This window comes from Orycteropus afer, unplaced genomic scaffold, assembly GCF_000298275.1.
Source record: "Orycteropus afer afer isolate SDZICR_OR568_19922 unplaced genomic scaffold, OryAfe1.0 scaffold00100, whole genome shotgun sequence".
In the NCBI taxonomy this organism is placed as follows: domain Eukaryota; kingdom Metazoa; phylum Chordata; class Mammalia; order Tubulidentata; family Orycteropodidae; genus Orycteropus; species Orycteropus afer.
In genome coordinates, this window is record NW_006921687.1 from 2,224,908 (window position 1) to 2,250,263 (window position 25,356).

General features: G+C 36.3%; 1 protein-coding gene across 1 annotated transcript in view; it reads left to right on the forward strand.

The window, feature by feature from the left end:
- CPNE8 (copine 8) overlaps nt 1–25,356 on the forward strand; it is a 426,365-nt gene that overhangs the window by 64,950 nt on the left and 336,059 nt on the right. Inside the window, exon 4 of the mRNA XM_007943187.2 lies at nt 23,129–23,232. Within this exon, the coding sequence (XP_007941378.1) occupies nt 23,129–23,232 (104 nt within the window). The remainder of the gene's footprint in view (nt 1–23,128; nt 23,233–25,356) is intronic.

Consider the following 25,356-nt stretch of genomic DNA (forward strand, 5'->3'; position numbering starts at 1 on the left):
CCTTCCTTCCAAGGAGTGGCTGGTGGGTTTGAACCGCCAGCCGTCTGGTTAGCAGGCAAGTGTCTTAGCCACTATGCTACCAGAGCTCCCTTGTTAGACACTCTGATATACAGAATATTTACCATACTTGTTTTATTAATGGGAAGAAATTCTGTAAGTCAGTCTTTGGGGATTTGTTCTCATTTTCTTAAGCTTGACTCAAAACTAAAAACAAATGGAAAGGGAAGGTTTACTATTTAGGGAAAGTAGCATAATATTATAGCAGAGTATCTACTTTGTTGCTTCTTTTATTTTTGGTTTTTTAAGGAGCAGAAAATACTGGTAAGAGGGGATCAAACTCAAAAGGAGAATGAAAACAAAAATTGAGAAAGTGATGAGAACTAGAAAACAGAATTATATAGAGTATGTGTATGTTGCTGGATGCAAGAGGGGAGAAACCAATCAAAAGGCACTTTCAACAAAGTGTTAAAGAGTTAAAGCACTGGAGAACAGTCTGGAAGAATAGGAAGGAAATGCCAGTGCAGCAGACAAGTATTCTGGAGCTAAAATTTATTATATTTATCAAACGATTATATTTGCTGCATACAGGATGGGGTGAAAAAAATATAATGCACAGTATTTGTTACTCAATAACATGGCATAAAACATTTGAGAAAAGCAGTTTTCTTATTTCAAGAACCAGTATGATGAGTTGTTAAGGACATGCACTTGACTTCTCAGTGCCTCTGCTTCCTCATCTGTAACTGGGAAAATGATAATAGATTCTAGCTCACAGGGTTGGTTTGAGCATTAGATGTGAACTAGTGAGAATGTTGTCTAGCCCCTAGTAAGCACCATGTGACTTTGGGACTACAAGAGATGAAAAAACTTTTGTAGGGATCACAAAACTAGTAAGTGGCAGGTAAGTAAATTCTTGCATTGTAAAATTTTGTAAAATTCATTGCATAAGCGCAGCAGTTGATGGGAAAATGACCTAGGGGAATTACTTGGCCTCAAACCTATTATGAAGCCGTGGTGTTACACAGCTGCTAAACGGCTAATGCAATCTGAGGATGCATGATGGATGTTCAGTGCTTACATCAAAGAAGATAATCCTGTTATGTTGAATCATATGAAATTGTCATTTTTGTAGTTCAAAAATGTTGAGTATTGGCAATTTCATATGATTCAACCTAATATTATTATATTTTGCCTCTGTTGTGTTTTGGGAGCAAATCTGGAGTGTTACTTTTCAATTCTCTGTTTTAGGCCATTGAAAAACCAGGCATGTATTTGAGAAGGGCAGCTAGCTGTCTTGAAGAGGAATGAGAGAAGCTTTAACATGAATAAGGGAACATTTGACCTGAAAATACAAAGTTTGAAGACACAATAGTTGTCTTCAGATGTATTTTCATATAGAAATAGGGGTACACTTACTTAATGTTAAGGAGCTCTGATGGCATAGTGGGTGAGACGTTTGGCTTCTACCCAGAAGGTCTGCAGTTCAAACCCACCAGTTGCTCAATGGGAGGAGGATGAGGCAATCTACATCTGTAAAGATTTACAGCTTTGGAAACCTAGTGGGGGTCACTATGAGTAGGAATTGACTCAATGACAGTGGGTAGGTTACTTAATGTTGTACAGGATGAAACAAAACAAAAGGTCAGTGATTAGAGAGACAAAGAGGCAATGTTCAGTCTACTCTGAGGAAGACCTTTTAGTACTTAGAATATCTCACAGTAGAATGTGTTCCTTGAAATTGTATCCTGGAGCTGTGGTGGATGTCCTGCTACTGGAAGTACTCAAGCTGGACTTCATTAGCTCTACATTCCTTAAAAAATCTGTGGTTTTGTGGAACTATAGGAATTTTTCAACTCTTCCAGTTATCTTTCAAGTATTGAACATTATTTTACGATGATGAAATATAATATAACCTTTGATGATTTCTATTAGGATATTTGGAATCAGACAAACCAAATAATTTTATAGGTGTTTTATTAATACTTTAAAATACATCCATCCATTTATCAATTTGACCAACCTTTATTGGGTGTCTATTATGTAGCTGTTGTGATGGATAAAATTTAAAAATAGTCTTTTTACATAAAGGAGCATCAAATATAGTTGGACAGTTTTTCAGCAACTTCAGTGTACTTGTACAATCAATTTACTAATTTAGGTATGAACATAACTCAATAATGTAGTGGTTAAATTTGCATTTGAACTCAAGTGCCTTCTGGAAAAATGTAGACATGCAATATGATTTTATGCCCTGATGAATTACTTTTATATAGTAGAGAGGGGAAGTGAAAGAAGAGTTTTAACATGTATCAAAACAAATGTGCCAGCTAAAGGAATAGAAAAATTATTTAAAACTAATCTTCAGCTGAAATTTGTAATTTTAAAATTATACCTGCCTCTGTTAGAATTACTTCCATATCATGAATAAATTTTACCTAATGATTTCTCCTTGGAAGTGAGAGTGGCCAGACTTCATCTCACCTACTTTGGTCATGTTGTCAGAAGGAACCATTCCTTGGAGAATGATATCATGACTGGTAAAGTGGGAGGTCAGTGAAAAAGGGGAAGGCCCTCAACAAGATGGATTGATACAGTGGCTACAACAGTGGGCTCAGGTATGGCAAGGATTGTGAGACTGGCATAGCACCGGGCAGTGTTTCGTTCTGTTGTACATAGGGTCGCTATGAGTCAGGGCCAACTTGATGGCACCTAACAACAACAACAACAAATGATTGTGAGCTATCAAAAACTCTTGAAATCCTGGGTCTTTTAAAGCTAAAATGATTTTAATCCTGTCCGTAATAATTTTGGAGCTATAAATACTACTTAAATGCCATGAATTATGAAAATAGGAAAGTCTCTTAGAGGCCAGTGGAAATAGCAATAGGTAGTAACATCTCTAAGATTACACACTTTACTTTGAGAAATTCTGAAAACATTGTAATTTACTTCTTTGAGTTAAATTTTAGATATCCATATTGTTTTTGTTGTTATTTGCCATCGAGTCGGCCCCAACTCATAGCGACCCCTCCTTGGGTTTCCAAGGCAGTATCACTATGGAAGTAGATTGCCCAACCTGCCTTCCGAGGAGTGGCTGGTGGGTTTGAACTGCCAGCCTTCTGGTTAGCAGTCAAGTGCCTTAGGCACTATTGCTACCAAAGCTCCTGCAGATATCCATATATAACCCAATTAACTCATTTTGTGGATAAATTTTTTTTTTTTAACTTTGAAACATTTAGAACTATAGAGTTGCTTCTGGATCCCCAAAGCTAGTATCTGATGAAAGAAAGAAAGCTGAAGTTGTTTATAACTTCTATTCATTATAGTTTGGAATCAAATATACTGCCAAATGCTGATAACTACATTTTGATATTTTATCTATCTCTGTTCCATACATGTACACACACCACATTCGGAAAAGAAGGGAAAATTCTTCTCAGCTTAGTTTAAATGTTATTGTATTTGTAAGTCTTTCTTAACTGTCACAATGAGAATTTCTACCATGGTCTTTTGAAGACCTATAGTTTATATTCTTTCTATACCTTTCCTGCGGCCCTTGTCATTTTTCTACTTTATATTACTCAACAAACAGCAAGGACTCGTTTTGTCTTTTTGTGCACATACTCACTTTTATGTCTCAGCTTTGCTTCTTAACTTTATGCCAAGTCCCTTTAACAGAGTACTATCGATAAGGCTTTGTTCTTAAAGGTCCTCAATTAATATTTATTGAAATTAATTTGTTGAATGTATAAATTTGGAAGTACCCCTAAAACACAGACACACACTTAGCTAGCATGGCTTCAGACCTTAAAAGTTGGAAGATGCCTTATAGATCATTTACTACAAAGATCACATTTTTCATATGACCATACTGATTATTAGAGCCCTATGCTTTGTTCTGCTTCTTATTGTAACATTAACTACATATTTTGGAATTTGAATTATAACATACATTAAAAATATATTATTTACAGCTTAAAGCTTAGGGCACACTCATTTCATTCACTCCATTTTTGTTCTAGAGAAAAATCATAATGAAACATCTAAAGTTATTTGTACAGGAGAGAGGAAGCTTCCACAATCTTGAGGCAGTCTCTGTTGCTGATCCATTGAGGGTCCTGCTTGGCTACTGACACCATATTCACTATACTGGATTCATACTGCAGAGCAATTGAATACTTTTTTCTTTTCTCACTTTTTAAAAGATTTTTATTGCAATACACTGCTGAACATCCTGTCTGTACAAATTGTATTCCTTTAGTGGACATTTGAAGGCTTCTCACAGTATGTATTCTGACTTCGCTACTCTGATAAATTAAGAGATTGAGCAGACATTTGATGTCCTCTTACAAGAATGGTTGTGTCATGTGCAGTTGAAAGAACATTGTAAAACCAATATATTCTGTAGAATGTCTGACCAATCTTAAAACAGTGTTTTAGCAAAAGTATGTTGAGCACCCTAAAGGAAAAGACTGTATTATTTACCATTTCTGGAAAGAGATCTCAGAGTGGCCTTGTAAATTTCCTGTTTAAAAAGGGACACAAATGGTTTAGAAATATATTTGGCTACAGATAATTACAAGCTGTTTGTGGCTTACTGCAATATGCTTCCTATTAAAGTTTATAAGGCTCAGTTAAAGGCTATTAGCTCTGTGCATATCCTGTGACCAATTGAATAAGAATCATAGGTAGAATGTGATTTTGGTTTGTTCCATTTCTAGTTAGATTAATTTTGATCACTTGATTGAAATCGTGTCTGCCTGGCTTCCCTACCAAAAAGTTACTTCCTTTTTGTAGTTAATAGATATTTTGAGAAGGCACTTTGGGAGTTATGTTGCAGAGGTAGTTAATGAGTATTTGGGCATGCACTTTGAGACTGTATGATCATTAAATGTTTAGTTTGCTTATGTAAGTACGGACTCATAATTTCCTATTTTATCCAAATGACTTTATTATCATTTATTTTGGTGTGTACACTAAGCTGATTTGCCCAGTGGAAGCATCTTCAAGCTGGCTTCTGTATCCTTTAAAAACATCCTCAGCACTCCTTGAGTAGTTCTGCTTTCGTAGACAAGATGTTCCATGTTCTTACTGTTTCTCTGAAAATGCTTCTTGCCTGAAATTCTACTTTGAATGATATTTGAATAGTTAAGACAGCTTTCTTTTGTTTAATGTTTGCATGGTTTATATTTTCACATCCATTGACATTCAATTTTTCTGTGTTTTTACATTTCAAGTGTACCTTTTTAAGCAGCATATTGAAAACAAATATGCTCTGATAATCTTTGTCTTTTATTAGTATTTAGATTATTTATAGTTAATGTAACTGCTAATATCTTTAGGCTTAACTCAACCATTTCTTTCTATTTTATCCATGTATTTTGAATTCCTTTATCAATCCTTTTCTGCTTGGATTTGATAATTTTTTAATACTACATATTTTGTTTTATTTACTTAATTATGCTTTCATTTACTATTCTTTGAGTAATTACCCTAAAAATTTCAATATACATTCTTGATATTTTAGGAACAAAAATATAAATTGTTTTTTTTTTTTTTTTTGCAACTTCTAAGAAAATGCTTGGTCCTTAAATTATTTTAACTAACAAACTCTACTCCCACCTTTGGTGTCATTGTTATTATGAATTTTAATTTTGTATAATGTAAACAATCATGCTATTTTATTGTTTTGTTTAGTGAATATTATTTTCTACATAATTGCTCTATTAGATTGTCTTCATTTCTTCATGTGAATGTATGTATCCTTTAAGGATCATTTTTAAAATTTCTGTTGGTAAGATTATATTGGCAATGTATCATCTCAGTTATTTTAAATGGGAAGTGCTTAGTTTTGCATTCATTTTTTCTTTTATTTACTATAAAAAATGCAGAAACAATACAAAAAATGTTTAGCATGGTGAATTGTTACAAGCAAATTTTCTTATAAGTATCAGAAAGGTCAAGAAATAGCATTTTGCCAGTAACCCCAGAATTTCTTTCTGTGGCCCCTGCCAACCATATCTCTCTCTTTTTCCCAAGAGTATTGACTTCCATACACTGTTCTATGCACACAAACACGTTGGTAAAAGTAATTATGGTATTATTACTTGAATTTCCACGCCTAGACACTATACTTTAATCTGGCACATTAAAAAAAATTCAGTGTTTTTTTTTAATCTACAGTTTCCCTTTCATCTCTTTCTGCAAGTTATCTGTTAGAGAACCTGAAGCATTTGATTTAAAAGAATTTTCCATTGTAGAGACCCTGACTATATCATCGTGGAAGTAGCCCTGGAGGAGCAGTGCATGAACACTCGGCTTGGCTCAACTGCTAACCAAAGAGGTTGGGGGTTCAGACCCACTAGCAGGGGAGAAAGATGTGGCAGTGCCCTTCTGTAAAGATTATACACCCTTGAACACTCTATGGGGCAGTTCTACTCTGTCCTGTGGGGTCACTAGGAGTTGAAATTGACTGGAAGGCAGTGGGTTTGCTTTTTTTAAATTTTTGTGGTTTATATACTTATGGTGCAGTTTATTATGTTTTTTTTGTTCTTTGTATTTCTGTAATTTGTCAGATGGAATTAGAAGCTTGATAAGACACAGGTTCAATACTTTAGCAAATAGTAAATATATTTGGCAATGTAAATTTTCATTGGGAGGCACATGATGCCTTGTTTGCACTAATTTTTGGAGTTTGTATCCACTGATGCTTGATGCCTAGAACACTGGGATAATTTTATACTACATCTACCTTATCAGTTCATATAACTATTGCATACTTTATTTTCTCCCTCTCTCTCTCTCTCTCTTTTTTTTTTAGACCTCAGTTAGCCTTAGTTCTATAAGTAATACTTTCCGCTACTTCATATGTCAAAGTCTGTCTAATAAATTGTGTTGTCCAATGCTCAATCTCTAGTAGGTTCTTCGGAAGGAGCTTGTGGGAAAAATGTTCCCGTTTCTTGCATGTTGATAACAGTTTGTGTTTTTTATACTTGAAAAATAGAATGCCTTGATCACATTTTCTTTCCTTGGTTACATTAAATATATTGCTTCATTTTCTTCTGTCATAAAGCATTTCTATCCAAAAGTCTGATACAAATTTAATTTAATTTTTCTTTAAATCATAGGATGTTTTTGTATAGATGGCCAGTGGATTATTTTGTTCTAAAAATTCTCAGTACTTTCACTAGAATATATCTTAGTTATTGGTCATTCTGCATTGGTGTGCTCAAATAGATGGTGTACTCTTTTAACATGTAATTGCAAATATTTTTTTAATTGAAAAAGTTTTTTAACTATAGTTTTTAATATTTGATCTGTTCCTTGTTTTGGTTTTCTTTTTCATGGACTTACATTATCATATTCTGGGTCAATATTTTCTCTATTTAGTATTTGCTACTTTTTCTCAATTTCTTTTTGATGCCACTTCTTTTTAATTCTTAAATTAAAATATTCTTTTTTCCACCTTCTGTTCTCTTAAGACATTATCTGTGGTACTTGTTTACTGTTGTGTCCTTTATAGTTTGTTTAGTTCCTAAAATGTTATTTTATCTCTATTTCTTCCTTAATTTCAGTCACCTAATTTTCAGTATTTCTAATTTTTCTTTGTCATTCTTTCTTGATTTTTTAATGCATTTTATTGAAATATAATTTATGTACAATGAAATACACAAAACTAAAATGACATAGGTCAATGCATTTTTTTTTTTTTTTTTTGGCAGTGTTCCCTCCCCTCTCCTCCCATCCCTGGTAAACAATAAAGAAAGTTTCCCTCCATATATAAACCTTTCCATGACACTCCACAACAACAAACTAATACTATATTTGCTCTTTTGTGAATGACTTATTTCACTCAGCATAATATCCTCCAAGTTCATCCATATTATGCAGAGTTTTGCAGACTCTACATTATTCTTTAGTGTTGCATGGGATTCTATTATGTGTATGTACCATAGTTTGGTCATCCACTCCTCCGCTGATGGGCACAAAGGATGTTTCCACCTTTTTAGCTATTGTAAATAGTGCTATAGTGAACATGAGCATGCATGTATCTGTTCCTGTCCTGGCTCTTACCTCTCTAGGATATATACCTAGTAATGGGATTGCTGGGTCAAATGGTATCTCCAATTCCAGCTTTCTAAGGAACTGCCATATTGTTTTACACAGTGGTGTATCACTTCACAGTCCCACCAGCAGTGTAGGAGAGTCTTAATCTCTCCACATCCTTGTCCCACCAGCAGTTTATGAGAGTCCCAATCTCTCCACATCCTTGCCAGCATTTGTTATTTTCTGTCTTGTTGAACCTTGCCATCAGTGCTGGGGTGAGACAGTATCTCGTTGTTTTGATTTGCATCTCTCTGATGGCCAATAATTGTGAGCATCTCTTCATGTATTAGTTGGCCACCTGAATGTCCTCATTGGTGAAATGTCTATTCATGTCTTTTGCCCATTTTTCATTTGGATTGTTAATTCCTTTGGTGTTGAGGCATTGGAGTTTCTATAAATCTTGGAGATAAGTCCCTTGCCAGATAATGTAATTATTGGCAAATATGAATTTGTTGCTGTCATTTTTGTCATGTGCTTTTTCGTGGTGTCTATTTCTTTGTTCCATATGATTTTCTATGCTGAGCTTGTTTTGTTTATGAATTGTGTTATCACTTCCTTTGTTGCTGTTGTTTTAGTATTTGCTAAATATTTGTGCTGGTCCTCTTTTTTATTTTGATGTGAAGGTTGATCATTTTTCTTTGAGGTTACCCTGTGATTTATAGTTTTCTTCCCAAGTTTAGAACAGTCCATTCTGTCTTGTAGTTATCTTGACATCCCTACCATCTAGAAGTTCTGTAACGACACAGTTTTTTCCCTCTTTTTGGTTGTTCTGGTTTTAACAAATTCCCTTAATTTCTGCTTCTCTGTAAATGTCCTAATTTTACCATCATATTTGAGGGCCAATTTTGCTGGGTACCTAATTCTTGGTTGCAAATTTTTCTCTTTAAAAGTTTTATATATACCATCCCATTGTCTTCCTGCCTGCATAGTTTCTGCCGAGAAATCTGAGCTTAATCTTATTGGTTGCCCCTTGTAGGTAACTTTTCGTTTTACCCATGGTGCTCTCAAGATTCTTTCTTTTGTCTTTGATTTTGGTAAGTTTGATGATTATATGTCTTGGTGATTTTCTTTTGAGGTCTATCCTGTTTGCGGTTCATTGGACTTCCTGAATGAATATATTCTCATCTTTGATCATATCAGGGTTCTCTTCCAACAAATCTTGGACAATTTTCTCAGTGGTTTTATTTCCCTCTTCCTGTTCTGGAATTCCAATGGCACGTAGGTTATTCCTTTTGATGGTATCCCATATGAACCTTAGGCTTTCTTCATTTTGTCTTGATCTTTTTCCTGATTGTTCCCTTTCCAAAGAAGTATTCAGATATTTGTCTTCAATCTCATTAATTCTGTCTTCCATTGCATCAATTCTACTCCTTTGCCCTTCCAATGTGTTATCTATTTCTGACAATTTAATATTAATCTTCTGGATTTCTATCCATAGATTTAGAATCATTTCTAATTTTTCATTTATTTTGTCATTTTCTTCTTAAATTGTTCTAGGGTTTTCTCTGTCTTTTCCTTGGTCTGTCTCTCAATTCATTGAAGATACCTAAATATAATTCTTTTGAATTCCTTATCAGGGAGTTCCAATGCTACATCTTCCTTAGGGATATGTTTTGGGTCTATATCCTGGTCCCTTGTTTCTCCTGCTTTATCTTGCTTCTTTGTGTGCACTGTGATGCTCTGTTGTCTCCAAGGCATTATGACATTTTGTGTTTATATTTAATTGGTGATTGTATGTTGGAGTGACTTGCCCACGATTTTCGTTTTCTTTGTTTTGTTTGTATGTTATCTATGCAAGCAGGGTACTGTGCTGTGCTCCTCTATTCACTAGTTGGCAGCACTTATACACTAACCACCTGTCTCCTTTCCTGTTGTCAGCCTCTTGTATGTCCCTGCCAACCTTGTCAAACAGAGCGTATTCTTAGGTCCGTGGAATGAGAATGAGAATGCTATCACTTTAAAATCCAAAATGGTTGCCACTTGTAAAGATTCAAAATGGCTACACCCTTGGTCACTTTAAATATCCAAAATAGCCACTGCTTGTAAAGATTCAAAATGGCTGTGCTCTCTGTCACTTTAAATATCCAAAATGGCTGCCACTTATAAACATTCAAACTGGCTGTGCCCTCGATTACTTTAAATATACAAAATGGCTGCCGTGTGTAAACAATCAAAATGGCTATGCCCTCCAGACAGTGGATAGTCAACAGCTCAGGTTGTCTTCTTCCTTGCTGTTTCCCTTCCTTGTCATAGGCCATGAGCGCAGTCGTCCCTGCAGTCCTTGGTGACCAGGGCTGATCTTTAGGTCAATTCTCAGGTCCCAACAGTACTTGGAATATTCAGGCTGTTGATCCTGTCAGAGTAGCTGATAGTCTGCAGCTCTGACCATCTGTACTCACTGTTTTTGTTCAGGTTTTTCACTAGTTGGTGCCTAATCCACTTCTGTATAGTTCCTTTCAAAGCTCAGGGCTCCAGGATTATCTTCTGTATCTCTGTCAACTGGTTTCTCTTTTCTTTGTTGAAGGGGGTCTGTGTTGCTTGTCTGCCTATTCCTCCATCTTACCGGAAGTGTTCTTTCTGTCTTTACCTCCTTTTGAAATACTGCGTTATAGTTTTGATCTGGTTTTTGAGTGTATCCTTGGCATGCTTTTGTTTCCTTGAGGGATATTATTCTGTTCTCTAATCTCTTTTTTCATACTAATTTTGTATGTAATTTGACTTTGAATTTTTCTTTTGCTTTCCTAAAATATTAAGGAATGCTGGGTCCAGGTAATTTTTCTAACTTCACAAAGCTCCTATGTCTGTTCAGTCATGAATGTTCAAAAATATGTCTAATTGTTGCTACGATTTCCTGGCTCCATTTCTCTTTCTTTTTATTTGAATTTTGTCTTTCTTGTTTGTTCCAAGCAACAGTTGGGCTAACATTGATGAACTTCCTTTGTCTTCAGAATTGGCCTGCAAGACTTATCTGCCTTTGCATTTCTGCAGTCATAGTAAGCAATATACGTGTATATTTTACCTGCTTTTTCTAGTTCTTGGCAGGAGCATTGGTCTGCTACAGCTGTTCCATCAGCACTGGGAGCCATAATTCTTGTACTTGTTAATAACTACTGTATATTGCTGGGAAAAATCGAGATAATTTGAGACTTTGGATGATTTTATCCTTCTGCAAAGTGAATTTACTTTTGTTTGTGGGGAGAGAGCTGTGCAAAGAAATTTAGATTTGAATGATTCTGAGTTGAGTTTCATTACTGCTGAGGATTGGTCTTTTTCTGATTCTTAGCTCTGGTGGCATAGTGGGTAAGGCATTTGGTTGCTAATCAGAAGGTCAGTGGTTTAAACCCACCAGCTAGCTGCTCTGTGAGAGGAAGATCATATAGTCTACTTCCATAAAAATTAACTACCTTATAAACCCAATGCGGGGTCGCTATAAGTCAGAATTGACTCAATAGCAATGGTTTTGTTTTTTTTCTTCTTTTTTCTTAGTATAAGCTTTTGTTGTCCCAATCAAAATCCTTGGTTGGTTTATTTCTTGACCTCTTTTTTTTTTTTTTTTTTTTAAGTTTTATACATATTGATAAATGAAATGCAGAATGAACATGCATACATCCCCTTTGTGGGGTGTTTCACTCCAGTGATTTCTCTCACCTTGATGGAACTGTTAAATCTTTGTTGCACTTGGCCTCTTTATATCAAAAACCAGGCTTGACCTCTCGCTTTTCCTTTCTTTTTTCCAGGTTTTTGATTCCACAAATAATAACTTTTTGGTAGATCGGGTGACTCCAGATATATTATTTTAATATTTTATGCAACTTTTCTATTGTTATTGAAGGAAGAGTTATTCTGAAAAACCTAATTTGTCATAGGCAAAAGTAAAATTTCATTCTAATCACTTGTGAATAAAAATAATTCTCAGACTTCACTTAACAGTGTTTCCATTTTCCTGCAAATTTCTCAACACAAAATAAATTTAATTGAAATCCACAGAAATAAACATTTAGAATTAATAAATAAAATTTAAGTGCTGAAACTGTACCTAACATTCAGGAAGAGAAGAAAGTGTGTTGCAAAATTAAAAAAAAAAATTAATAAAATTCCAGAATTCTAAAAAATATTTAAAAATTGCTGCTTTGGAGGATTTAAAAAATTAATCAAAAGTTAGTTTTGAGTAGAAAATTCATTATGACTTAATTTTTAATGTCAGCAACATTTATTGATCATCTACATGCAGAATTGTTTATAAGTATTTAAAGATGTTAGAGGTGGTGAGAATACATTAAATTATTCAAGTTTATTTTAATTGAATTTACATAGTAATCTAAATGAAAATGAACTGCCCAATTCATTTAAAAAAAAATGTTGTCTCACATAAATGAAGATAATAACTAACTGACATGATAAAATTAACCCATATTCCCCAAAAACGACATTCAAGAGATACTGAGTCAAGAATTAATAGCAAGCAATGACCTCTTAAAAGCTATCCATTAAAATAATTTTAAGGCTATTATTTAATTTTGGGAGCTCTGGTGGCATGGTGTCTAAGGCATTTGACTGTTAACAAGAAGGCTGGCGGTTCAAATCCCGAGCCGCTCCTCGGAGAGAAGGTTGGGCAATCTACTTTTGTAGTGATACCACCTTGGAAACCCAAGGAGGTGTCCCTGTGAGTTAGATCAGACTTGATGGCAGTGAGTGAAATTACTTAATTTTAAGAGAATGTATTATCTAAGGTTTTAAATGATGCCCAAGATTGGGAAAACGGTCAAATGTTCAACTACTAGCTGGAAGTTTAGCGAAAGGTTGGCAGTTTGAACCCCCTTGAGGCACGTTGGCACTCTGTTCTCAAAAGGTCTCTTGTAAGCCCTATCTAGCTGTTCTATTCTACACACTTGGCTATGCCTTGAGTTGGAATCAACCTTATGGCAAATTACAAAAAGTTGTTAAAATACTGTAACCTAGTAAAAATGCTGATAATGTATAGTATGGAAATCACAGAAAAGTGATCAAGGTATCTTTTTTTTTGGTGGTTAATGATTTAGTTCTTAAAAATGCAAACCATTGCCATAGAGTCTGTTCTGACACATAGTCAACATATAGGACACAGTAGCACTACTCCATATGGTTTCCAAGGCTGTTAAGTCTTTACAGAGGCAAGCAGCCACATCTTTTTCCCATTGAGTATCTTCTGAGTTTGAACCATGACCTCTCAGTTAGCAGCTGAGTACCTAACTACTGGACAAATCTGCTGCAAAAGACCTCTTTCAAGTGCTGAAAAGCAAAGATGTCTCCTTGAAGACTAAGGTGTACCTAACCCAAGCCATGACATTTCCAATTGCCCATATACATGTGAAAGCTGGACAATGAACAAGGAAGACCAAAGAAGAGTTGATGCTTTTGAATAGTAGTGTTTACAAAGAGTAATGAAAGTACAATGGACTGCCCAAACAATGAACAAATCTGTCCTGGAGGAAGTGCAGCTGAATGCTCCTTGGATACAAGAATTGGCCAGATTCATCTGATCTACTTTGGTCATGTTATAAGAAGAGACCATTCCCTAGAGAAGGATATCATGCTTGGTAAGGTGGAAGGTCAGTGAAGAAGGGAAGGACCTCAATGAGATGGATTGACACAGTGGCTGCAATGATGGTCTCGGTGTAGCAAGGATTGTGAGGCTGGCACAGGACCAGGCAGTGTTTTGTTCTGTTGCCCATAGGGTTGCCCATAGTCAGAGCCAACTCGATGCACCTAACAACAACAAAAACAACCTAACCACTGTGGCAACAGGGCTCCTATTCTTAAAAACAAGAAGGTTCTAAACAGTGAATGAAAGTCCTTTATGTAGAGATACAATTATCTTAACCAAGAATATTAAAAGAAAGTCAATTTACTTCTATAAATTTGTGTGTATGCATACATGTATGTATGTATAGATCTATAGCTATATCTACATCACTAATGTAAAATCTAGATAAAACCTTTAGGTTTTGTACTTATAATTAAATGAATTTCAGTTAATTGACTTGTGAGCAGATGTCTTCTAATATGAGTTACATTACAGAATGATCACTCTTTCCCTCAGCAGAAACGGGCCACTGATTCTCTGGTGAGCCCTGTGTTTGACTCTCAAGAGGAGAGTCTATTTTTCTTTGTGTTTGGTATCCTTTATGTAGCTTGGATATCCCTATCCCCAAATTGAGTTTTTATGATCGAATTTGGGTTAATATTGTCTTAATAATTCAGTTTGCACTATCTCAGTTTGTATACTCTGTTTGCTTAGTACCTAGGGACTTTGTTGTATATCACAGATACTAAAATTTAGTTCTAATATAATTATTGAGTTTTAGGTGTGCAACAATTCAGAAGATTTTTCTTTCATCATTTTCACTTCAGCTGACAGTGAGACTGGGTAGTTGTGTTGGGCTTTCACTGTGTACTAAATCTTTCTGAACATTTTTCTCAAAGCAGAGTTCATCTGCTTGGTGCCATAAATAGATGTAAATAGATGAAGTTCTTTCCAGTGCTGCTCTTCCGAATCAGTTTAACAATTAGTTAATTTAGAAGTTTAGAAGTCAGGAGTATTTCCATTCTATCATTTACTGCAAGATTTGTTCCTAAATTGGAAAAGTAGGCATTTATCCGATTAGCTCAAGTATAAAACAAAGAAAAACTTTCTAAGACTTGATTGTGAATTGTTGATTTTTTTTTTTTTTTTGCTTAAAGTTTTAAAAGGGGCAATGTTTTATTTTCTAACAAAATGAACACTCTATGTGCTTCTTTCAAATGACAAAGCTTCATCATTGGTGAGTAAAAGAACATGAAATAATAAAAACGTAATGCTGTGTGTTTCTGGAAAAGTGCTTAATGGCCACATATTTGGATACATTCATTGTGCCAGAAATAGTTTTAATTAGGTTTGTAAGTCCTTCTGACAATGTAGTATTTCTTATATTCAGAATAGAAATTTTTAGGCTGCAAGATATTTTTTTCAAATGGAGCCATTTCTCTGCCTATATCATCAACCAACCCAACCCAAACCAACCCACTGCCATCGAGTCACATCTAACTCGTAGTGACCCCTCCTTGGGTTTCCAAGGCGGTATCACTATGGAAATAGTTTGCCCAACCTTCCTTCTGAGGAGTGGCTGGTGGGCTTGAACTGCCAGGCTTCTGGTTAGCAGTCAAATGCCTTTGGCACTAGGCCACCAGAGCTCCTCTATCATCAACATGTATTCTCAATATTTGTTTTTTCTCAAACTTTTAAACACATCTAATCTGTTTAAAATCAAATGCAGTGGCACATTTTCCAAATGATTAGAAGGTTTTTTTTTTTTTTTTTTTGGTTGTATAAGGCATCAGCTGCAACTTAAATTTTATTTCAAGTCAAAAAGATGAATCATTTGGTTGATAGTGAATACATTTCACCTTGTGGGAAAGAACCAACATATTTCCCATGAGTTGAAGGAGTTATAATGTATCTGCGGATTTCTTATTATTGCAAGTTTTGACTTTTATAATAAAATGAACTGCAAAAATTCTGCTTATTATTATTGTTTTTTTAATTTCTGGTTTTAAAAATAAAGCATACTTGTTACAGGAAATTTAGGAAAACTTAGAAATATAAAAGTTTAAAAAAACAATTAGAAAATAATTTCTGCATTTTGGTTTACATTCTTCTATTTTTCTGTGTATATATCTGTATCTGTCTGTCTGTGTGTTTGTAAAACAATGGGGAATTGGTTCCAAGACACTCCTCCCACATCAAAATCAGCAGATGAATGCTCAAGTCCTTTATATGAAATGGTATAGTATTTGCATATAACCTACACACATCCTCCTGCATACTTTAAATCATCTCTAGATTTCTTATAATACTTAATATAATGTCAATGGCTTGTAAGTATCCCTTTACACTCCCTCAGCCTTTGACAGATTACTTTGACAACTTAATTGTCTTTTTCCCCTCCTGGATATTTTCAATCAGTGGTTGGTTGAATCCACAGATACAGAGGTCCAACATATATATCTATACAGATAAAAATAGAAGAATGAAAGTAAAATTGGTATTACACTATATATTACCCGTGATATTTTTTCTCCAAACAATATTTTGTGTGGTTTTCCTTAAATAACCATTTGTTCAGTTTTATATGGGTTTAAGTCAAACAGATATATGTGTTTTGTGCCATCATGGAGGCACTGCAAAAAAGGTTCTGGGGCAGCATTTTCCTCTGTTCTTCTCTAACTTCATGAGGGGGAAAGAGAATCACCCTGAATAGGTCAACATTTATTCCTGTGAGGCCAAACATGCTGCTACCCTTTAGCCTTTTTACTAATTTTGACACCAGCTGTCCCTCACATGGCACGTTCAGTAATTCCTTGCAATGGTCACACAGAACTCACAGACAATACTCATGATTATGGGATTTATTAGGGAAGTAACAGGTTACAATTCAAGTTTAGGATACAATTCTTTGATTAGGACAGCCTTCCCTCAGCCATGCCCTCAGGCACGCCTCTCTGGCCTTGGCCTCATGGCCTGGTCTCTGTCCTGCTCTCGGGCTAGTGTTACAAAGTTCTTTTAACTCTGCCAATAGGTGCACCTAGATGCTCCCCACTCTGCCAGCAAGCCTCCTGCCAAAAGCACTCAGCTCTCTTGCTTTATGGGCTGGCAAGCCCACCACTCTGTTTCATGCTGGTCTTTTGGTTCTGCTGCTAGTCACCACTGCTGGTCACCTCTGTTGGTCTCTCTGCCAAGAAGGGCCAGTGCAGGGATCTTGGGCCCAAGGACCTCCAGCCTTTCTCTTTTCAAGTTAGTGAGATACTCCTTCAGTCTATAGGATGGCTTACTGTAAGCCTAGCAAAATGACAAAACCAACCAGTTACATTAGGGTTCCAGACACCTTATTTCAGTGGTCTCACCCCCACAAGGGTGCCTTGTACCTTATTTATTTTACTAACAAGCTATCCAGTCTCTGGCATGCCACAAGCACCTTTTATTTGCAGAGTTCTACCCAGTCATCTGATGAACGCTACAAAGTCCAAGTAGAAGAACCATACCAAGTAATTCAGTGCACCATAGAGGCTTACCCTTTAGTGGGGGAAACTAAAACAAATGTATAGTTCCAAAATATAAATTTTATGAAAGAAAAACAAAACAAAACAACAAAACAAGTGCTGTGAAAAAGAGTGTGGAAAGGGGCCAAGCCCTATGTTGTTGTTGTTATATGCCATCCTATAGAACAAAGAAAATATATTTCATTCTTTGTATTGTTGTTGTTGTTAGGTGCCGTCAAGTCAGACCTGACTCATAGCTACCCCTCTTTGGGTTTCTGAAGCAGTATCATTACAGAAGTACATTGCCCAACCTTCCTTCTCAGGAGTGGCTGGTGGGTTTGAACTGCCAGCCTTCTGGTTAGCAGTCAAGTGCCTTAGGCCCTACACTACCAGAGCTCCTTAATGCTATAAAAAAAACAAAGCCAAACTCACTGCTGTGGAGTCAGATCTGACTCATAGCAACACCTCCTTGGGTTCCTGAGGCGGTTACACCACAAGAAGTACATTGCCCAACCTTCATTCTGAGGAGTGGTTGGTGAGTTTGAACTGCCAGGCTTCTAGTTAGCAGTCAAATGCCTTAGGCACTACATCACCACAGCTCCTAGGAAGCTATTTAAAGACTTTTAGTGTAGAGAAATGACATGATCATGTTTACATTTTATCAGAAGATTGCTCTGGATGTTATATGAAGGATGAATTGGAGAAGGATCAAGGTTAAAAGAGATGTGAAAGAGGATGATTGAGGTAGTCCATGAGAGAGGTGAAAGCTTGGATTAGATTGATCATGAAATATAGAGAGACATGGACAGCTGTGCATGTGTGTTTTGGAGTTGAAATGGACTGTTTATGAAATAGTGATGAATAGGAATTGGTGGATTAAAAAGAATTGAGAAGGATGACTCCCATTTATGATTGGAGGAATTGAGTGGAAAGTGGGATCATTTATTGACAAGGTATAAGACTTGGGAAGGACCAGAACTGTGGTGGTATTTGTGGTGTAAAATGAACTTTGGTTGGTAATTTTGAGGACCTGTGACACAACCAAGTGTGTATATAAGTCAAGAAGGCAATTGTATGCATGCATCTGAACTCAGTAGCAGGTTGCGTCTGATACACTTTTGGTAGTTATCATCATGCAGATGAAATTTAGAACTGGTAGAATGTATGCACTATTCTATTAGAAGAATGAAGATAACAGAGAAGAAAAAGAAGACCTAGAACTGTGCTCTGATACTGAGAGGTTGAATGCCTGAGAATCTGAGAACAGGAATAATAAAGGAGGAGTGTGACGTCAAAAAAGCCATAAAACAATGATTCCTCCTTTGTTTTCAAGGTTCGTCGGTAGTGGCATGTATCAGGACTTCATTTCTCTTTACGGCAGAATAATATTCCATTGTGTGTATATATCACATTTTGTTTACCATTCATCTCTTGGATGTTTGGATTGTTTATACCTTTTGGCTATTGTGGCAAATGCTGCAATGAACATTGGTTTGCTTGTGTTGCTGCTTTCAAATCTCTTGTATATACACTTAAGAGTGGAATCGCTGGGTCATATGTTAGCTCTGTGTTTACGTTTTGAGTACCCACTAAACTGTTTGCTGCAGCATCTCTGTCATTTTGCATTCCAAACAGGAGTGATGGATGATGGTTCCAGTTTCTTCATGTGCTCACCAACATTTGTTCTTGTTGTTGTTGTTACGTGCTCTCAAGTCGGACCTGACTCATAGAGACCCCTCCTTGGCTTTCTGAGGTGGTATCACTACGGAAGTAGATTGCCCAACCTTCCTTCCGAGGAGTGGCTGGTGGGTTTGAACTGCCAGCCTTCTGGTTAGCAGTCAAGTGCCTTAAGCACTGTGCTACCAGAGCTCCCTGCCAGCGTTTGTTATTCAATTTTTTTTCTCTAATTTTAGCCATCCTAGTGAGTAGGAGCTCTGGTAGCATAGTGCCTAAGGCACTTGATGGCTAACCAGAAGACTGGTGGTTCAAACTGACCAACCACTCCTCAGAAGGAAGGTTGGGCAATGTACTTCCATAGTGATACTGCCTTGGAAACCCAAGGAGGGGTCACTATGAGTTGGGCCCGACTCAACGGCACATAAACATAACAAGTGAGTTGAAGTGGTATCTCATTGTGGTTTTGATTTGTATCTCCCTAGTGGAGCCCTGGTGGCACAATGGTTAAAATCTGGACTGCTAACTGAAAGGTTCGCGGTTTGAACGCATTAACTAGCCACTCCACAGGAGAAAGGTGTAGCAGTCTGCTTCCATAAAGACTATAGTCTTGGAAATCCTGTAGGACAGTGCTACTCTATCTTATAGGGTCACTGTGAGCAGGATTTTTTTTTTTTTTTTTTTAAAGGCTAATGACGTTGAACATCTTTTCATTTGCTTATTGGCTGTTTGTATATCCTCTTTGGTGAAATGCCTGTTCTGGTCCTTTGCTCATGTTTTTGATTGGATTGTTTGTCTTTTTTCTTGTTAAGTTGTAGGAGTTGTTTATATAATCTGGATAATCCCAAAGGCACTGCCATCAAGTCAATTCTGAATTGTAGTGACCACCATTGGGTTTCCAAGGCTATAAATCTTTACAGAAGTAAATTGCCTCATCTTCCTCCCATAGAGCAGCTGGTGGGTTTGAACTGCTGACCTTCTGGTTAGCAACCAAAAGTCTTACCTATTATACCACCAGAGCTCATTATAAAAACTGGATACTAAACCCTTATCTGATATATGGTTCCCAGTTGAGTTTCTGTTTATGGTGATGGAAAATTTGGCAACAGACAATAGTGATGGTTACACAACATGATTGATGTAAGTGGTGTCATTGGTTTATACACATGAGAAATTTTGACTTGGCAAATGTTGTGTTACCATTATTTTTTACAACATTTTTTTTTAAAAGCCAGAAAAGAGTAGTTCAGAAAGGAAGGAATAGGCAGCCATATCAGATATTGCTGAGATGAGGACCAAAAAGTGACCACATGAGTTTAGCAATATGAAGGTCACTGGTGATATCATCAAAAACAATATCAGGACCATGTACCAGAAGACATTATAATGGATATAGTTATAATTTATAGATGGTTAGCTAAAAGAAGAATTTTAATGGCTACATAGTAATCTTCACTAGAGATATCAGAGTATACCCAGCCACCCTTGTTGCTGACAAGCAAGGGTTCCATAAGAAACTAGTTTGTAAGTATTTTATAGGTTCATGGGTTCTTAGGTCTTTGACTTGCAATTCAATGGTCTTATCCTGGAAAATTTCACTCTAGTTTATAGATTTCCCTCTGATTGTGGACTTAGATTAAAATCTACAGGAGGGCTTTGTTGTTGTTGTTGTTATTTGCTGTCGAGTCAGCCCTGACTCATAGCGACCCCTCCTTGGGTTTCCGAGGCAGTTATCACTACAGAAGTAGGATTGCCCAACCTTCCTTCCGAGGAGTGGCTGGTGGGCTTTAGGGGGTGGGGAATATGGGTACTGGTTGGTTTCTGTTTTAAGAGTGTTGTAATTTGTGAATTTGGTACTCTCTGCTCTGGTTTGGAAACCATTCTGCCTTCCAGCAGTGAGTGGTTGGAAAAACCCAGAAACTATGTATAGTCTTACTCTTGGATCTTCCCTGAGAGCTAACATGTTCCATGCAGAAACAGAGGAGAGTCTTTGAAAGAATGTTGCTCTTATAGTCAAAGTGATTAAGTTGGAAAGTACTTAAATTTTCTCATCTATCAAGTGGTACTAATCATACCTACTTTGCAGGGTTTTGGTAAGGTTTTTAAGTAATATATGAAAAATGCTCAGAGCAAGTAGTTTTAAGGTGGTAATAGGGCTTAAAGTAATATATGAAAGGTACTTAGAACAACATCTTTCCTTATTGAGTTAGTACTCAATAATGGATGGGAGTAATATTATTATTGTCCAAAATAAATATTCAATATTTATTTGAACAAATTTTGAATAATTTTGAGTACTGAATTAGTTACCTTGGGTTATGATAACTTGTCTGTACATTATTACACACACACACACACACACACACACTGCCATCGAGTTGGATTTGACTCATAGTGACCCCTCCTTGGGTTTCCAAGGCGGTATCCACAGAAGTAGATTGCCCAACCTTCCTTCCGAGGAGCGGCTGGTGGGTTTGAACCACCAGCCTTCTGGTTAGTAGTCAAATGTCTTAGGCACTATGCCACCAGTGCTCCCTGCGCATTATTGTTGTTGTTGTTGTTATGTGCCGTCGAGTCAGCCCTGACTCATAGCGACCCCTCCTTGGGTTTCCGAGGCAGTATCACTACGGAAGTAGGATTGCCCAACCTTCCTTCCGAGGAGTGGCTGGTGGGTTTGAACCACCAGCCGTCTGGTTAGCAGGCAAGTGTCTTAGCCACTATGCTACCAGAGCTCCCAGCGCATTATTAGCCAATGATAAAAAAATATTGTCCAAAGGCATAAGGCTCTTAGAAACTGATTTTTTTTTTTGAGATTAGTTGGCAAGAGCCATAGTAAATCTATGTCATCAATATTTTCACTATATTGAAATTTTAGAAAGCTCATGACCTTCACTTTATAATGGTTTAGCACATTTTTTCCCTCTTACTCCTATTAAAATTTACAGTATTTCATTGAATTTCAATGAAAATTAGTTCTTTGATAAGACAGCATGTTTGATTGATTATACCATTCAGAGATAGGAGCTCTGATAGCATAGTGCCTAAGGCACTTGACTGCTAACCAGAAGGCTGGCGGTTCAAACCCACCAGCCACTCCTTGGAAGGAAGATGGGGCAATCTGCTTCCATAGTGATACTGCCTCAGAAACCCAAGGAGGGGTTGCTATGAGTCGGGGCCGACTCGACGGCACATAACAATAACAGCAACAACATTCAGAAATAAGGGTTAACATTTCCTCATCATTATTCCAGTGTTGTTGGAGGGGAAGACTATAAACCAAGGTGAGAAAAGATGTAAAATTTATATTTGTGCTCTCTAATTGGATGCAGTGCCTAATGGCTTTATTTTGCCTTGAAAGAAGGGAAAACTAGAAATGGAGTTTCATTTCCTGGTGTTCTCCTGCCCCAAGATGTAGAAACTTATGTTTAGTTTAGTTTTTTTTGTTTTGTTTTTCTTTCTAAGATAAAGTGCGATGTAAAATAAAACAAAACAAAAAAACCAAACCTGTTGCCCTGGATTTGATTTTGACTCATCATGTCCCTATAGGACAGAGTAGAACTGGCCTATAGGATTTCCAAGACTTACTGTTTTGGAAACAGATTGCTACATCTTTCTCCATCAGAATGCCTAGTAGGTACAAATCTTGACCTTTCGGTTAGCAGCCAGGGTCTTAACCACTGCACCACCAGGGCTCCTCAGAAAATGTGACACACTGTAGGTCCCGTTTTGGCTATCTGGATACCTAACATAAGCATTAAAACAAAACAAAACAAAAACCCAGAACTGACTGCTCTGACTTCGTGTGTAATACATTTTACGAAATAAGGCACTTCTAAACTATTTTGTGTGGAGGATTATTTGTAGTTTTATTAAGCGGGAGAGGGTTATGAATATTTTGGTCCCTTCTACTGCAAGAGTATGTATCATCTGAAATAGGTACATACTAGGTTTGGAGAAATAAGTTTATGTTAAATTGAAATTGAAGGTAGCAATAACTTCTTTTGATTAGAAAGGGATTTGACTTTTAAGCTTTTTGAAGAAGTTTTTTGAATTTTGAAGACAATCTGTTTATCTAGTAAAGTTGAATGAACTCGTGTCATTTGCTGGTTTCGTGTAGTGAATTAGAAGGATGATTTGATCTCTAAAACCTTTTCTGAAGGGACTTATTTATCAAACTGTTTGGATATTTATTGTTTATGTTTTAAAGGAACTATATTCGTAGTAAGTATTCTTGTGATAAGTAACTATGTAAAGTTTGATTTTAATCTTTTTCTCTCTTGCTGTCTCTCAACAGTTCGGAAGAACTGAAGTAATTGATAATACTTTGAATCCTGATTTTGTAAGAAAATTTATTCTGGACTACTTTTTTGAAGAAAGAGAGAATCTTCGTTTTGACTTGTAAGTTCTGGTAAAACTTGCATTTTATAAAATTGAATATTAATTTAGAAATATCAGGGTGAGTCACATGGTTGCACTGAATCCTAGATTATATTGGCAGGAAACAAAATTAATTCTATACAGAATGTGGCCCGAGTAGAGTCATTACTTTGCATTTTGTAGGTTCTTTGCTAAATAGTGAACGATTTAACCACGTAGAAATGCTGGACAGAATATATGCATATTCTATGAAATCATCCCACATTTCAGTAGGTTTCTTAGAAGTTATGGGTATGTTCCAAAGTGTCTCACCCACTCCCATGGCTCATGTCTCTCAGATCTTTAAGTTTCTCTGAGCTGCTTCTTAGCACATTATATGGATCTCTGCCCACATGTGGGTGCCTTTTATCCCTTGTTAGTTGCCATTGAGTTGGTGTTGACTCATGGTGACCTTATATATAACACAATGAAATATTTCCTGGTCCTATGCCATCCTGCCATCTTCATGATATTTGATATGTTTGATATTGTCATCATAATTTTATTCCTTACCAGTTGCCTTCAGATCCCTTCTAACTCCTGACCTCATGTGTTTCAGAGCAGAACTGTACTCCCTGGGGTTTTCAATGGTTAACGGGCTTTCAAACAATAAAATACTCAACTATTAACCAGAAGTTTGGATATTTGATCTTACCCAGATGCACCATGGAAGACAGGCCTGGTGATCTGCTTCCAAAAGGTGAGAGTCTTGAAAACTCTATGGAGCACAGTTCTACTCTGACATACATGTGGTCATCAAGAGTCATGACTGACCCATGGGCAATTAACAAAATAAAATCTATAGAAGTACATCACCAGGCCTTCTGCGTTGCACCTGGGTTGCTCCATATTTTTCACAATGTTATCGTCCCTGGATGTTAGAGCACGCATTTTAAATATTCTTGTTACTTTAACTCTGAATCAGTCATATTAAAGGATTATTTTTAAAGTCAACTTCGTGTCCATAGAGAGCCCCGAAGTCAGTCTGTTTATAAGATATTATTAATTATGTACCTTTTGTTCCACAAAGGTGGATTGTTGAAGCATCTGAATATTTTTGAAAGCAAATGTATTTGGGAAAAAGTATAATATATATTATAATATATGCTTAATTTATGAAAATACAGGTAGTCCCTGACTTATAACAGGGTCCCTTTCTGATGACTCCGTTGAAAGTCAGTTCTGACATAAGACGAACACCCCTTTTTTCTTTTTCAAAATTTTATTATGATTGCCTTTTATTATCAGCATCTTTATAAATTCAATCTTTGAACATCTGCAAGTAAACATCTGGGAATAATAACATCAGCAAATTATAGTCTGCAACATTATATGTAGTATATATTACTCATGATAAGATGTACAAAAAAATAAACCAAACCAAACAGATGGTTTTAAGTATAGTTTCTCATAAGTCAAATATATCATAAGTCGGAGACTAGTTTCCTTAATTAAAAGGAGTTTATGAATATCACAAATATTAAAAAAAGATAAATATCTTATTCTAAATGGTAGGAAACACTAGTGTACCATACTACCACATTTATAAATACTTTTTTTAAATAATAAAAGCTATCAATATTTGAAAAAATCATGACTTTCTTCATAATATATTAAAAAAAAAAGTTCTCTAGTAAAAGACCCTCAGTGGGATGGATTGACACAGTGGCTATATGGCTGCAGTGATGGGCTTAAGCATAGCAAGGTTTGTGAGGATGACACAGGACCTAGCAGTGTTTTGTTCTGTTGTACACAGGGTCGATATGAGTCAGAATCTGCTTGATAGCACCTAACAACGATGACAACAGCAACAGCTTTAATAGTCTAACTTCTCATTTTCCTCTAAAATACATGCTACACAATAACCTGCAGTGCTTCTCTATGAAGAAAGCATTCTTGTACCAGCCCCTTTCCTGCGAGAGTTAGAGGATACTAAGTAATATGTTTATCAAATAATATTTACTAAGTCCCCTTTTGGTTTTATTTCCTAGAAACTCCTTTCCAAATATAAAAGTTAAGTTCATGAGAAGAAAACCTAAAGTTGTTGTTGTTGTTAGGTGCCGTCGAGTCGTTTCCGACTCATAGCGACCCCATGCACAGCAGAAC